Source organism: Haemorhous mexicanus, chromosome 3, assembly GCF_027477595.1.
Source record: "Haemorhous mexicanus isolate bHaeMex1 chromosome 3, bHaeMex1.pri, whole genome shotgun sequence".
NCBI lineage: Eukaryota > Metazoa > Chordata > Aves > Passeriformes > Fringillidae > Haemorhous > Haemorhous mexicanus.
In genome coordinates, this window is record NC_082343.1 from 81,655,720 (window position 1) to 81,669,018 (window position 13,299).

Genomic DNA, 13,299 nt, shown 5'->3' on the forward strand with positions numbered 1-13,299 from the left:
TTAAGAGAAAATGGTGGCAGTAGTTGCTTTTTTTAATAGGTTTTTTTTTTTATGAAGCTTTTCAGGCATTTCTGCCCTCAAAGAGCAAGACAGTTTATCAAATACACAAAGAACCAATTTCCCTCCATTATATACATTATGTACAATTGAGTGATCAGTTCCTTCATTGGGTTTTCCTTGTAAATGACACTCTTCATTGTCGATGTGAATGAAGAATACCTTCCATAAAATATCCAGCCATCTCCTCAGCTGCAGTGTAGCCTCAGTGTCAGCCACTGGAAACTCCTCATGTAAAACAGAACTAACTTCTGCTTTTAGTCTATCCCATTTAAACCATTTCATGACTAGCTTAAGGCTAATTTTGAAAAAAAAAAACAACAGTTTTTTTTAAAGTCCATATTTTCTCTTGTCCATCTGTCCATTTTTATGGACATCACACAGTAGCAAGTCTCTCTTTAGAGGTTTTAGTCTCTGAGGGCTGGATTTTTGTGGTGTCTTGTCGAGGTAATCCATAGAGGTAAATAGAAATACAAACCAGGAGAGCACCCAGGGAGAAGGTAACAGCTGAAAGGAGACAAAATAGTTTAAATAAATACATTCATATAAGAAACCTTCAGCAAGCCCATGTCAGTTATGATATCTGAAGTATTGAAGTTACCCAAAACTAAACAAGACAGCAAACTTGGTAAGTCACAGCATTTAGCTTCATCCTCTGTCACTGGGATCTCTTGAGTGTTTACAATCCCCACACAGTTCCACTTGGTCTCATAGCAAGAATGAGATGGTGGTGGTCATAAAAGCATGAGTATAGCATCTCCTGCAGTTCCAGGTGCCATCTGTACAGGCTTACATTACAATAAACTTAAATCATAAAAAGCCAGTGGATGTAATAAAAGTACCCTGTGATAACACCTTTTTTGCCTTTCCATGTCTAGACAGACTTATTAAGAAACTCTATTAATGAGGCTTTCACAGGAAGGTCATTAGTCCAGGTTTGATTTGTGTCAACTGTCAAGAAAACACTGCCCAAGTTTTTAAAATTTTTTCATCCCTTGCTTTATGGTGCTCTTTTGAAGCCAAACTGATTATTTTCTCTTCATGCAAACTTTCCTTAAGTTTTGTCTCACTAATACTACATGAAAAAGCTAGTTTTCCCACAATTTTCCCACAGCATCTTTGGATCAAGGTAGGAAACTACCCACTAAACAGTGAAGGACTGAGCGAGAGTGCTGGGCACAGTATCAGACACAGACTTGACTGGGAAGAAAATTGCAGAACAGCCCAGAGCCATCTGCTGATTCCTCTCAAAGACATTCACCACATCAGTCACAACCCCAGCTGCTCTTTGACTTTCTCTCATGGTGGTGTCCACAGCAGATGGGCAAAGTAAAAGTTAATGCAGTAGTGGGTGTAACTTATTAGGGATGTGTAACGCCCTTGAAGAAATAGCTGAGGAATTAATTTGGCACTGGCTGCACTAAACCCAACAAGAAATAATAACCCATCAACAGTACTTCCAGGTAAACAGCTGTATCACACACTAAACTGCCTCAGAAAGTGATGCATGAAAATAAAGCTGTTTAAACCAGAAAGGTTCGTTCTGTTTGAAGTTGCAGATGCCTCTGAAAGGAAAAAGCACCAATGCCTTTGAAAGCACAGAGTCATCAGGCACCTTTGTGCACCACAACAGGGACTGATGATGCATCAGTGCAGAGGAGTCCTGGAGGAGACTTGAAGCTAAAACCAGAAAAACTGAGAGATTTGGCTTTGTTATGAGCTGTGTAAAGGAGGCTGGGCAGGCAGGAAACATGCCACCAAATCAAAGGCAAAAAGGCACTTACTTATCTGGAGGCCAAAGAGGATGACTGATGCCACAGTAGAGAGAACAATGGCTGCCGCTGCAGAAAAGCCTTTCATGATGTTATCTGTGTACTTAACAACCACCGAGGTGTAGAGGCCACCCACGCTGGCCAGAACTGGAAGCAGATAAGGTGCTACCATAAGTACAGGTGCAGTAGGTTACTCTTGAAATGATGCATTTTACTCCACTAGTGTGCTCCTGCTTTGGGCTACATTGTCCTAATTAACGTTTTAAAAGATTGTTCAGTGGAATGGGATGTCTACATGGCATCCAGTAAATAAGATATAACTCATTTAAAAATTATCTGCTTGCTAGTCAATTATTTAGGCTGCTGTTTCAGCACAATTTTAAATTGAATAAGTGAATAACTTCCAAGAAAATGATACTTTTAAATAAAATCCCTCAAAACACAGTTAAGAGTGTGTCAGACTGAATTTGTAGCTTCCTGCAATCAGTTGTTAAAGAAGAAAAACAATGTCAAAAGACAAGAACTACAAGATACTTACAGACAACAAACCAGACGTAGTATGTGTAGCCATAGAAAAACCCTTTCTCAAGAACTTTGGCTCCATCTGACATGTACACAACAAATAAATTCACCACAATCCCAGATAAGTACAGCTGAATGTTCCTCACCCACAAGGAAGTATCTGAACTCTTTAACACCTTTTCAAAATAAACTCCTGAAAAAAACAAAACAAACAAAAACCCAAAAATATTTCAGTGAGAAGAATTATTCACGGTTTACCACATTTTAAAACCAGACAACCTCTGAGAGCCAGCAAACTCTCAAGTTCACTGTCTGTGGAAGACCACTGCTGAACACCAGTGATGGATCCGGGGCTGGTGCTGTCAGTCCTCAAGGCTCAACCCTTGGTCTGCTGAGAAGATGAAAAGGCCTTCCATGGGAGTGCTTCACCGAACTCGAGGGGCATTTTCCACCTTGTACAAACTCCTTTACAGCTGTATGTGAGCACGATATGCTACAGCAAAGAGACTACGAATGTTCCTCTCTTATATTCTCAAGTACTTCTGATTTGTAACTAACTTAGCCCTACACGAGTTACTGTTGTCTCACAGAATCTTTTGTTAAATTGTTTCAATTAAGCTGTTACGTTTAAGTGCAGTTAAAACCTTCAGGCCTAAACCATTGCTAAGTTTAGCAAGGGGATCCGATTCGACTCAACGGGAAGGTCTCCCTCAATCCTGTTTATCCTTACCCTTTCCTATGTCTACCCTTTTTCAATCCACAGCCTCCATGAAAATAATTTTATGCTGATTTTAGTTTTAGATTTATTTTAGTCTGATTTTTCTCGGAGGGTAGGGGAGGAAGGGAGGATCTATATTACCTCAGTACTGAAACTGAAAACTCCTCAGGAGCTTTGTGCTGGCAGAGTACTTGGCAGAGCAGCTCGTTTTGAAACCACAGCTTCAGGGGATTACAAGAGCAAATCAAAAATGAGGCCTTCTGCTAATTGAAAATACAGGTTGGTTTTCAGGAAGTGGAATTCGTTTTAATCTAAAGCTCTAGCTCTCAATACCACATTGAAGAGCATTATTTTTATGCTTTGCATTACTGAAACTCCCCAAATACTTCTTCATTATTCTACTTGGGAGGCATTTGTCAGACTAAGAGGCAGACATTTGACAAGGCCCTCACCACCTGCCTTTTTAACCATTGCTCACCCAATCAGGACTCTGCCAAGCTCTGGAATTTCCTCTACATTTCAAAACAAAGAGAGCAGTTTGCAGGACTCTTACCAGTGACTTCCACGACCTTCTGGTGAGAGCCCTCTTGACTAGAAGTTTATTGGTGATTAATATCACACACCATCCTTCATACAATATGAGAGAATAATATGGCACAAAGACCCGTGTGTTAGAGGCCCTAGGCACACACCCCTGCCCCCCAAAAAATCTCCAAACTAGCTTCAAGGAAGGTCTTTCTACTCTTTTATTAATGAAAAATTCAATTTAGAATTTAATAGAATACAGTGAGTACTTATGGTGAATAAATGAGAAGGCAGATTTATATTTCAGGGGTTCAAATAATTACAAAACCAAGTAAATATTATATTATCTCATAAGAATATAAATTTTTGAAGTGTAAACAATAACAAACTAGTATTGTTAATGACTGCAGCCTTTAAAATAGCCCAGAATAATTACCTTGAGATTTCTGCCCCCTGAGAAAACCCACAGAGGTCTTACAACAAGGTGCAATCAATATAACAGAAGTTTGGCTAGAGTATGAACCATACTTGTAAATATAATAAACTGAGAAAACAGTAGGCAAATCAATAAAACTATACTTCTAGATTTGCAAATATACAATTCATAAATCCACTAGACAAGAAGAAGGAAAGAATGGGGGCTGATTAGGAGAACTTAATCCTCAGAACTGATTCAAGTCACAAAGGATCTGCCACTAAATTATCCCTCCAATGCTTTTAAAAGCACTGCTGAGGCCCCAGATACTTGGAAATTATCACAGGATCAGCAATTTGAAGAAAAAACTTATTTTCCATCTCTAAGTGATACACACAACCTTTTTTTCATTTTGCTGGACTAACGAAACACTCCATAAAACATGGTCAGTCCAGAATCTGGAGGTCTAACAGGAAAATAACTGCTTCGTGTGAGCGTGGGAAGGAAGAACAGGAAGGGAATTTGAACAGAATTTATGTTTTCAACATGTAAAGCTCCAAGGGCATAAGGAGCTCTGTGGATGAAACACACAGTCCCTCCCAGCTGCCCCAGAGCTTCAGCTGTCAGCAAGGAAACCCAAGCTGAAATCCTTTTGTAGGAGAAGAAAGCCCCAAGTGTCTCACACTGCCTGCATCAGCCTGTCAGTGCTCTGAATTTGCTAGTCTTTGGAAGCACAGCTGCTGACCCACATTATCGGGGAAAGCAGGAGTTTTAGGAGATTCTGAAGGCTGTATTTTGTCTTGCAGCTTTGGAGCATCTATTTAAATGAGGAAATCCATAACCTTCCAGGAAAAGCTGACTGAGCTCTACACAGTTTTATTTAGTATTTCTGCTTCAAAGTGCCTATTTTACTGAAATGACACCAAATAAGGATGCCACTCTCCTCCTCTACCCACCAGAATGTTTCTCCATGAGTAATGAGCATCTATGCACAGCACAAGATCATTCTTGCAAGATTTTCCAGTACTAAAGGTGGGTGATAGTACCTTGTTTTTTACAGGGGAGAGAAGAAGAATCCAGTTTACAGTCAGAGGAATATGCCCCTGTGAGCCAAATTTCAAATTAACAAGTAATTTGCACTTCTTTATTTCTGAACACCAGTTCACTTGTCCCAAATTTTTGGTGTCCTTCTCCAGAAGCCAGGGAACAAACTACACTGAGGGGAGACACTGGTTGTACACAAAGCAAAAATAAACAAAACCAAAAATCCTTCACTGAGTTTATCCAGGCTTCCTGCTACTACTCTAACTCTCTGTCTTCCTCATGCTCCCTCTACATCCCAGTTAGATTTTTCCACCTAAAGAACCATGGCAATGTGTATTTCAGGGCTGAGCTGGTACAGAACTGAGTGAGGAGCTCAGTTCCCCTTGTAAAAAAAAAATGCAAGTATTTCATGTCATCACCAAAGGGGAGCTATTCACTGCAAAGCAAACTTTATAAAATTGATGTACATTAATTAAATGCACAGAGTGAGTCATTATGCTGCTCCCTACAGTCTTATTCACAGCATCTGAAAGACACTTCCAATTGCAAACCAGCCCTCTATGTTGCATTGTGTACAACCAATGGTACATGCTCCTATCATTTGCTTAACAATGGGAGTAATCATGTTATGAATCTGCCATAATTACCAAAAGTAGAAGATAGTTATGGGCAGAGGGAATAAAGCATTAGGGGAAGACAGTTAACAAATGTAGAATGTTCAGTTTCAAGCACTGAGAGTTTTCCAGTCCTTTAGATGCAGCCCACATACAGAAATAATACTGTACCTGCAAATCCTGAACAAAACACTGCCACAGCAATTGCTCCAAACCCTAGCCATGGGTTCTGCTCCACCTGCAACATCAACCATCATTTTAAAAAGGATACAACACTTCAGAATAATCAATTCCAGAGTGCTGTGGTTTAAATTCAGCCAGCAACTAAGCACCACCCAGCTCCTCACTCATTCCCCCCAATCCCCACAGTGGGGAGAAGAATTGAAAACAAAAGGTAGACTTTGTGGGTTGATATAAGCACAGTTTAATAACTAAATCAAAATAAAAATTACTAATAATTCTAGTATTAACAAAAGGAGAGAGAGATCTAAAATCCAAGAAAACTAAGTGATGTACAAAGTAATTGATCACCATCTGCTGAGATACCCAGCCCATCCTGCAGCAGCAATCAGCCCCTCCTGGCCAAATTCCCTGATTTTCTATAGTGGGTGTGGGTCCAACATTCTATGGTATGGCATATCCCTTTGGCCAGTTCAGGTCAGCTATCCTGGCCATGCTCCCTCCTGGATTCTTGTGCCACTCCTCACTGGCAGAACAGGAGACACTGAAAAGCCCTGGACTCATGGTTAAGCACTACTGAGCCACAATTTAAACAACAGTGTTACCACATTTGTTCTCATACTAAATCCAAAACACAGCACTGAACCAGCTGCTAGGAAGGAATTTAATTCTCTCCTAGCCAAAACCAGGGCACAAAGCTATTTCATTAAGTAGAACAAAATTATTAGCATTTCACTGCAGCACCACATGCCCTTGCTCATGTAGGGCTGTCCCTCAGTCAGCTCAGTGCCGCTGTTTGGTATTTCACTTTCTGTGGGTACTCTCACAGTGCTCAGAGGCACTGTCTACTTGGCTGTGGCCAGTACCCCCAGAGGCATGACCGACCTTTCCCAGTAATGCAGCTGAGCAGCAGCTATGACCTAAGAAACACTTGTTTCTCCCTACAACGGTATTAGGTCAGTGCCTCTGAAGGGTGTGTTTAAATGACATACCCACACTGCACCGGAGTTTTGCTTCTAATTCCTCCCAGTACTTTGAGTCCAAATTCTCTGTTCCAACAATTACAATGTTACCAAGGCCAACTGCTGGAAACAATCTATTACTCAGACACTCCTAGGATGGTGTATTAGATTATGATGGCTGTGGTAATTTATACTAATTGTAGCAATCCGTTGTTTCCAACAAGTGAGACCAGAGCAATACCACAAGCCTGCCTGAACTGGCACACAATAAAGGTGAAAGCCAAGGCTCAAGGATCATTTATACTTTATCTGAAGAGGGAAAATTTTAACTCTTACCTGTACTTTTGTAGCCTGAGCAGGCTCCCACTGAACAAGGGTAACACCACCACACAGCATGAAGACAGAGAACCACTGCAACTTACTAAGGGTACGGCTCAGCATCAGGACTGTACATAAAGCTGTACAAGGGATCTTCAACTGGTACGTCACCTAAGAAAGACGGGAATGTAGTGTAGAGAACATGGTTTTATAAACTCCTCCAAAACAAGAAAATAAAATAGAAAATCAACTACAGAATGACAGATTTTTATATTCATTGATTTCCTACACATACATCTCCAACTACAACAACGTGAATTTGAAGTGACTCTAACAGTGAGTGGCTTAGCTCAGAAAGCCAGAGCTCTGCAGCAGAGTGTATGCTCTGAATGGAACAAAGCACAGTTTCTCTTTTAACACTGAGGCTGAAGAGAGTGCTGCGTGCCAGGCAGATACCTGACACATGTGCCTAATGATCTGACAGAAACCTGTATTACCTGGTAGACTGCAGCATCCAAGTTGCTAAGAGCCACGAATGCCATATTGTTTTGAAGAGCATACACCACAGATGGAACACTTAATTTTAGCAATTCTTTAGGACTTCCAAATACATTTTCTTTTAAAGATGTTATTAATCTTGTCAGACTTCCAGTTTCTCTGCAAAATAAAATATTAGCATAATGGAGGGCATTCCTAAACTGGTATTTTAAAACAGAAATCAAATCAATTAATCCCTTGGAAGGGCTGACAATTTGTCCTCCACAATCAGTTGTACTTTCTGCTCGTAAAGAAAAAAATGGTTAACTGGCAAAAAACAAGTGAGGTTTTCAACAAGTAGAGAGCCCTGAAGGTGAGAGAGATATTCTGGAATCAGGAAGTTAGATGCATTAATGTATAGCAGTGTGTCAATACAGGCAGTGGAACAGAAGGCTATTGTTCACATCTCCCCTTTTTTATTGGGTATTAATGTTTGTGTATGATGTCAAATGCCCATGATTTTCCAGATCCCTTTAAACTAGGCCTCACAGTACAGTCAAAAAAGGATTGCACCCTTGCACACTTCTTACCTAGAAAAACCTCTCATTCCTCAGTCAGCCATAGGCTCCCAGTCTCCCTTGTGCTGTGGGAGATGCTGGACCACCACCAGCACACACATGAAGAGGCCTGGCAGGTGTGTGAGGGCTCCCTGTCCCCTGTCCTTGTCTTTGCATTTCACACCTCTCCTTCAAGTAATTACAGTGTGTGACACAGCAGGCAATGGGGAAGAATGTGTTGCTGCCGACTGCTTCTGCAGTTTGCTACTCAGCTTTTCACAGCTGCCCTCTGCAATACTGGTATTCCCTTATCACTTGTACATCAATCTGACATTTGCTGCTTACTTGCTGCTGCTGCTCCAGTCCTCTTCCCAGTTCTCCCATGGCTCCCCTTTCCAAACTTCTCTCGCTTAGCACTGACAAATACCAACATCCAAAATCATTCCTGTCCCCTCCCACAGGCCTTTCAACTCGTAAGCTGTACTGCTCTTAAGTTTAACTCTCCTTGTGGTTCTATTGCACACTTGTGTGAATAAATAGCTTTAACCACCTCGTTTCAGCATCTTTTCCTTTCCTGATCAACCACTGACTCTGTACTCCAGTTGTTCAACTTTTCCTCTCCAAAAATTCACAGACTTTACCCTCTCATGATCCTTCCATCCAAATTTTTCTCCTTCCTGGTCTTCCTCCCTACTTGCACCAAGCATATACTTCCTTTTCCTCTTTTATTTTCTCCTGTACGGACAGCAGTCATTATACAGGCAGCTGCAAGGGATTCTTTTTGTATTTTTTCATAACAGAAAGCACACACTAACAACTAGACATGTCTGGCCACAGGGAACAACCGTGGCAAGAAAATCCATGGACAAATAGCACTTAAAGTGAAGTCTGCAATACAAGAAAGGGGAACAGTTCATGCTACGGCTCACCATGGTTATTTGCACTAGATACAGAACTGTATAAAATGTTAGGAGTCATTGATATTATGGGCAGATTTTTTTGGTTTGTTCCATTTCTCAATGTACTTATTACATTGTCTAGGATTGGAAGATAAGATGTACAAGAAAATCGGGTAATTCCCAAGTACAGATGGACTAAAGTGCTTCAATCTCAAATGTCTAACTGAAAATAAAATATATTTACCACATACATGGTTCTACTCTATGAAAATAAGAAGTAAAAAAAAAAAAAAAACCACATGGGAATAACTTCTTCTATTCATTGATACTAAGGTGGGCTGTCAAACAAGAAGATAATATTTAAACTGTAAAATAATTTTTAAAAACTTATATAATATTTAAAATAATATTTAAGCTGCTTCTGTTCCAGACCATGCTCAGTGAATTTGCTGACCACATTTTTAAAGTCACAGCAGCAATAGTAACTTCTGTCTACTTTGACTTCAAGAACAAAAATTCAGCAATGAAGAATAACATGTGTCTAATAATCATCACCTTCCCTTTAGTTTTTGAGAACAAGATAAACTATCTAATAGTTCATTTGTGCAGTGGATGTGCATTCCGAAGCATGCATTTACCAAGAATCTCTAAGTTAAATTCAGTACATGACCAAAAAACAACTTAAAGCAAACCTCCATGTACAACTGATAATGCAAAATTAGGTGCCCAAAGAGGTATGCTGCAAGATCAAATTAGAAAATAAAAAAATAATATCTAGCTTGAATTCAGCTTTCTTGATGTTGATCTAGGTTTGAATTTTAAAACATAATCAATTTTCTTTGTAGAATGGTTCAGATTAGAAGACACCCTAAGACCATCTTTTTCCAACCTCCCTGCCATGGGCAGGGACAAATTCCACTAGACCAGTGTGCTCCAAACCCCATCCAGCCTGCTCTTGAACGCTTCCAGGGATAGGGCATCCACCACATCTCTGGGCAGCCTGTTCCAGAGATTCACTACCCTCACATTAAAGAACTTATTCCTACTATCTAACCTAAACCTATTTTCTTTCACTTTAAAGCTATTTCCCATTTCATGAATTCATTACCCCATTGACAAAGCCAATTTCTAGGTATGAAGAGGTGAGAGATACTAATAATTTTCAGTTATGCAAAAGAAAAACACATTTGTTAGAAATAGAGGTGAGAGATACTAATAACTTTCAGTTATGCAAAAGAAAAACACATTTGTTAGAAAAGCTGAAGTTAAAATGAGAATTTGCAAAACAGCTCTGCTTTACTTCATCCATTACTAAGTAGTTATGTACCAGCTAAGAATGTAGCAAATGCTATTACCAGATTGTGAACAGGACTTTAAATAAGCATGACAAATGGAGAGTATACTTCAGTTAACGATTAGCACAGCTTAAACTATCATAAGCTTCTCTTTTGAAAGACAATTCTTTGGCATTCATCCACTCAATGCGCCCTCCAGGAGATGCCAGTGAATGCATCATGTAATAATGTGTAAGAAAACAAATCTGACAGCTGGAACAGTGGGAGAGTTGTACTCTGGTATCCTGTATACTGCAGTTACCAAGGCTATCTCTTTCAAAAAGCAAAGGTACCCACACAAATGTATGCTGCTGTATAGTAAAAAACCAGGACTGGTTACTGAACTGCAAAAGCACCTTACCTTGGGTGAGACAAATTGGTTAGGATTTAAAACTGAAGGAAGCTGTAAAGGAGACGGAGAAAGAAGCTGTGCTGGAACTGATGTTGTTCAGAATATTCATAAGTGATCTGAAAGGGGAGGTTACTAGAAAGTTGGCAACTTTTGGACCCACCAGTATTCCAGACACGTTACCAAGTAGAGGTGAGCACGGCCTGATGAATAGTGTCTGCTGGTGCTCATCTCTCCCTCAGCTATTGAGACAAAATCCCCACCAGCTGACCAGATCAGAATAGACATTATAACCTCCAAACAGCTCAGTGAATCTGATTCTTCCCATTTTAAGTGGTAAATAAGGCTCAGGTGTCAATAAATGAGAAAGAACCAAAAGAAATGGCCATCCCTATATATAGCAACCCTCTCTCATCTATGGGCACCTGGCAAAAAAATGCAAGTAGTTCTTGTATGGCACCAGCTCAAGGACGGCATCAGCTTCAGAGAAATGAGCAGAATCCTTAGGAAAGGAACTGAGGCCAAGAGAGAGAACACCTTCACCCTCTGCTGTGACACGTTCACATCCTGAACACAGCATGCAGCTCTGGATCACGTTTCAGATGGGATGTAACAAGACTGGAAATGCTCTAAGGATGGGTACTATGATGATCCCAGAAAAATTAAACTAGGACTCCTGGCTTAGAAAATAAATCAGTGATGAAAACACAGATCTGTAGAGTTATGAAAAGCAAACTGAAGGAGGAAAGATTATTCATCATATCTGTCAACACAAAACAACAGGCTTCATAAGTTTCTGCCACCAGCTAAGGAAAGCTCAGCCCATGCCTGCCCCCTTGGCTACACTTCCATTCTACACATCCTCTGCTGACAAAGGAAAATAATGGGCTACAGAGACTTTTTGCTGTGCAGGGCTGTTCTAGAAACATCAACATGCTAAGACTTCTTTCTGAGTTAAAAGTAATTTAGTTTTTAATTATTGCAAGTAAAAAAGACCATTAATACACTTAATCAACAAAATATTACAGATCCTTAACAAAAGGGATTGCTTGCCCTGCTGCACTAGGTGTACTATAAACAGCCTGGATCCCAGGTGCACAAGATGTGACAAATTACCCACACAGATGATACTACCCAGAGGTAGCCCTCTACCCTCACTGCTGGGAAGCATGGGCTGCTACAATCTCCAGAGAGGAAGTGGGATCCTCATTGGTCACAACAGTGAGAACCACAGCAGAACCACGTGCCAGCAAAGTCATTTCTGACAGCATTTTGTGCTGACAGAGAAGTCCAGGGTGCATGTAAAGAAAAACAGACATTCTCCACAGGTCACATCTGCCTTCTCTAACACATTGCATTTAATGAAAGGTTAAAGAAAAAAAGCAGTTTGTCACAGTTGCCTTACAAATTCAAATATTGCCTCACTTGTAAAGCAAGTAAAATGCCATTTTTGTGTTAAGAGGAAAAGAGCTGATGAAAATCTGAAGTACATCATGTGACTCCATGATCATCTAGCACATAACAGCCAGTCTTCTGATGTACCACAAGCCACAAAGAGAGACAGAGACCCTAAAAGAACAAATTCTACCACAGCAGCAAGAACTGGGCTTTGGAAAAGTCCAGAGTATAAAGATTCTTCTTAGGAAGGATGTAGCACAGTGAAGCTGAAAAAGAGAAAAGGGAGCAGACTGATAGTCTCCCTACTTGAGATGCTCATGCATGGACTAAAGTTCTAGCTCTTAGCAGCAGTCTGGGATTACAGAAACTAATATTTTTTGATCACAGTCTTTCAGCACTGGCTTGCAGATTATTAGAGACAGCAAAATGTCTGTCTGTAACATTGTTTGGGAAAATTTATTAGTAGGAGCATTAGAGTTTTATGTAACTCAGCAGATGATGGCTCACAGCAGATGATCAAAGTCCAACTTTCATCTACACCAACATCTCAAAGACCAAAACATCATGGATAATCCATGCTGACTCTGAACTGATTCCAAAGCATACAAAAATAGAAAATATGTAGAAAGGATACACCTGAATATTGTGCTGTATACAAAGCAGTTTCAGTTGATGAGGACTCACAAGCTCTAACCTGCTCTAAATTACCCTTCCACAAGCACCATTATCCAGCCACATTCTCAAACATACCTGCACTTCAGGACCCGAGAATGTGAGGTTAGAAGCAAGGACTGGTTTTCAAAACACTGATCAGCACTCCCACACTTACTTAGCCAGGATGCCCACGCTCAGGAACAGTTTGATAACTTCAGTGACACACACAGCCGTCGTTGAAAAGTAGAGCTCTGTCTCCACTGTCCTGGTGTACCGCAGTGCCACCGTGTACGTGGCAGCGACCAGGGTCATCACCGTGAGGCAGTACAGCTTGAACAGTAAGCTGACATTTTCTGAAACAAACAGAGGAGATGACTCAATGTGACCCCCATTTTAATTTAAGAACTGAAACACTGTGTTCTCCAGCTGGAGGGGTGTATCAAACACCACTGTGTCAGCAGACAATAATTACAATGTTAGGAAACACTTCCCATAAAAAAATTT

The 13,299-nt window shown here is 40.4% G+C and overlaps 1 protein-coding gene across 2 annotated transcripts in view; it reads right to left on the bottom strand.

Annotated features, from left to right (window-relative positions):
* The window catches only part of SLC35A1 (solute carrier family 35 member A1), a 16,543-nt gene continuing 3,244 nt past the window's right edge, over window positions 1-13,299 (bottom strand). Inside the window, exons 2-8 of one of the 2 annotated variants that reach the window (XM_059842493.1) lie at window positions 12,971-13,148; window positions 7,625-7,784; window positions 7,146-7,298; window positions 5,839-5,905; window positions 2,368-2,544; window positions 1,842-1,976; window positions 1-564 (exon numbers count right to left, since the gene is read on the bottom strand). In XM_059842493.1, the coding sequence (XP_059698476.1) occupies window positions 434-564; window positions 1,842-1,976; window positions 2,368-2,544; window positions 5,839-5,905; window positions 7,146-7,298; window positions 7,625-7,784; window positions 12,971-13,148 (1,001 nt within the window). In that variant the 3' untranslated portion in view covers window positions 1-433. The remainder of the gene's footprint in view (window positions 565-1,841; window positions 1,977-2,367; window positions 2,545-5,838; window positions 5,906-7,145; window positions 7,299-7,624; window positions 7,785-12,970; window positions 13,149-13,299) is intronic. The other variant, XM_059842494.1, reaches the window with a different exon arrangement.